At 43.2% G+C, this 2253-nt stretch overlaps 1 protein-coding gene across 1 annotated transcript; it reads left to right on the top strand.

The window, feature by feature from the left end:
- Positions 1–919: 919 nt before the first annotated feature.
- LOC121966357 (transcription factor E2F6-like) lies at positions 920–1951 on the top strand (the record flags this gene model as incomplete). Its single annotated transcript, XM_042516461.1, has 2 exons — positions 920–1173; positions 1729–1951. Coding segments are annotated over 2 exons (477 nt in total), but the record flags the coding sequence as incomplete, so codon positions are not given.
- Between the last annotated feature and the right edge of the window lie 302 nt (positions 1952–2253).

Raw genomic sequence — 2253 nt, 5'->3', positions numbered from 1 at the left:
GGTTAATTGTCGGGTTAATTGTCGGTTAATTGTCGGGTTAATTGTCGGTTAATTGTCGGGTTAATTGTCGGGTTAATGTGAGTTATGATGAAAACGGTTCGGATTTAGTTTTCTCTTTAATATCAATGTAAACTGAATATATTTGAGGTTTGGAAAGTCATTGTTTTAATATTCCAAACATTCATGGAATAACTACAAAAGTTTTCCAGGCCTAAAAGAAGTCATTGAATTAGCAACAATCATTCAAGGTTCTGGAAAAGTTATTTTGTTATTAAGTTATTAAGTTTTTAACCGTCCGTGTAACGTAACCGCACGTTAGTTTTGTGATGCTGTCGACGTAACGAAACTCAAATACATTTTTTTAGTTTTCTTCGTCCACGTGTGCCAGACAGGTCAAAGTACGCTTACGGGCAAGTAAGGAAAAAAAAGACGGGTCCTTGAAAAGTCATGGAAAGGTTGTGAAATGTACTCCATGACTGTGTGATGTGTTTGATCTGGTGACTGCTGGTTGTTTTTTATTATTTTTTGTTTTTTTTTTATTATTTATTATTTTGTTTTTTATTAACTGGACTTTATTAACCAGTTCACCTCCTGTCACAGCTGATCGCTGCATTGATCAGCTGATCGTGCATTGATCGCTACATTGATCAGATGCATTGATCAGATGCATTGATCTGCTGATCGCTGCATTGATCAGTTGATTGTGCATTGATCTGCTGATCGTGCATTGATCAGCTGATCGCTGTATTGATCGCTGCATTGATCGTTGTATTGATCACTGCATTGATCAGCTGATCGCTGCATTGATCGTTGTATTGATCGCTGCATTGATCAGCTGATCGCTGCATTGATTGCTGCATTGATCGCTGCATTGATCACCTGATCGCTGCATTGATCACCTGATCGCTGCATTGATCAGCTGATCGCTGCAGCTCTGGAACCCGGAGGTTGGTGTCTGACCCTGGTCCGTGTCGTGTTGTTTTCAGACGTGTCTCTGGGGCTGCTGACGCTGCGTTTCCTGGAGCTGCTGCTGGCGTCTCCAGACGGCGCTGTGGACCTCCGGGACGTTCCGGCGCGCCTGCAGACCGGCAAACGGCGAGTCTATGACATCACACACGTCCTGACCGGCATCAAGCTCATCCAGAAGGACTCGGTCAACTGGGTGAAATGGATGTGAGTGTAAAAGGCTTTGATGAGAGCGCGTCGATTACTTTTGGATTAGCGATTGTAGGTTTTATTTCGGGCTGAGCAGCAAAGTTTGACAAAGACTCAAAAACTGCAAACAGCCAGAAAAAAACCGAGCAGCAGAGTTGGTCTTTGTGATGAAGTCACCGTTCAGTCAGGAAGTCCCTGCAGTCTTCACATCACAGCGCCCTCCTGTGTGCACTGTAACACAGCTCTTTGCTCACTCTGCAAGACAAAACTGAGGGCCAAATGCCACATTTACCTAAAAGGTTCATTTCTACAATAAGAATGTTAATATATTGATAAGTCAAGTCATTTTTATTTATAAAGCCCATTTTCACAAAACGCCGCTGCCTCAGAGAGCTTTACAGCGTCACAATGCTCGGCCTGACCTGCAGTGCTGCTGCTGCTCAGCAAATACCGTGTCCGACTGTGGACCGAGTGTGCAGCCAGCTGCCGGTTTCATTTGTATTAAGTCAGTGTTTTGTTGTGCGTGAGCTGTGAGCTGCAGGTGAAGCTGCTCTGTGTCTGTTCTGCGCTCAGAGGAAAGAGTCCGATCTCCAGCTTTCTGTGGAAGAACCCGCAGAGGCTCCGCAGAGAGCTGGACGACCTGAAGGTGCTGGAGGACAAGCTGGACACGCTCATCAAAAGCTGCGCTCGGCAGCTCTTCGACATGACGGACGATGTGGAGAGCTCTGAATATCCTTTACAGCAGACCGAAGTAAAACCAGAATATATATCTGTAAATGTACATTTAACCCTTTAAGGCCCGCTTTAATATCACGCACTGCACACAAAACGTGCTTTTCAAAATCAAGCTGCAAAAAGTGTCATACATTAATATGATTCTCTACTTTCTTTGAGTTTATTTTTTACCAACATCAGTCCTGATCATAAATATCAAATGTTTATTAATTTTAAGAATTTAACCCTCGTAATGCCAGGTTTTTGTCATGATGCCACTATATTTTTAGATGAAAAAGACCCCACAAAAAATAAATTATTTTCAATATATGTGAGTGTAGCTGCTGACAGTCTGGGATATGTCAGTGTGTGAGTGTAGCTGCT

Source organism: Plectropomus leopardus, unplaced genomic scaffold (genome assembly GCF_008729295.1).
Source record: "Plectropomus leopardus isolate mb unplaced genomic scaffold, YSFRI_Pleo_2.0 unplaced_scaffold2414, whole genome shotgun sequence".
NCBI lineage: Eukaryota > Metazoa > Chordata > Actinopteri > Perciformes > Serranidae > Plectropomus > Plectropomus leopardus.
The sequence above is the reverse complement of the archived record's forward strand: the minus strand, read 5'-3'. Positions and strand labels throughout refer to the sequence as shown.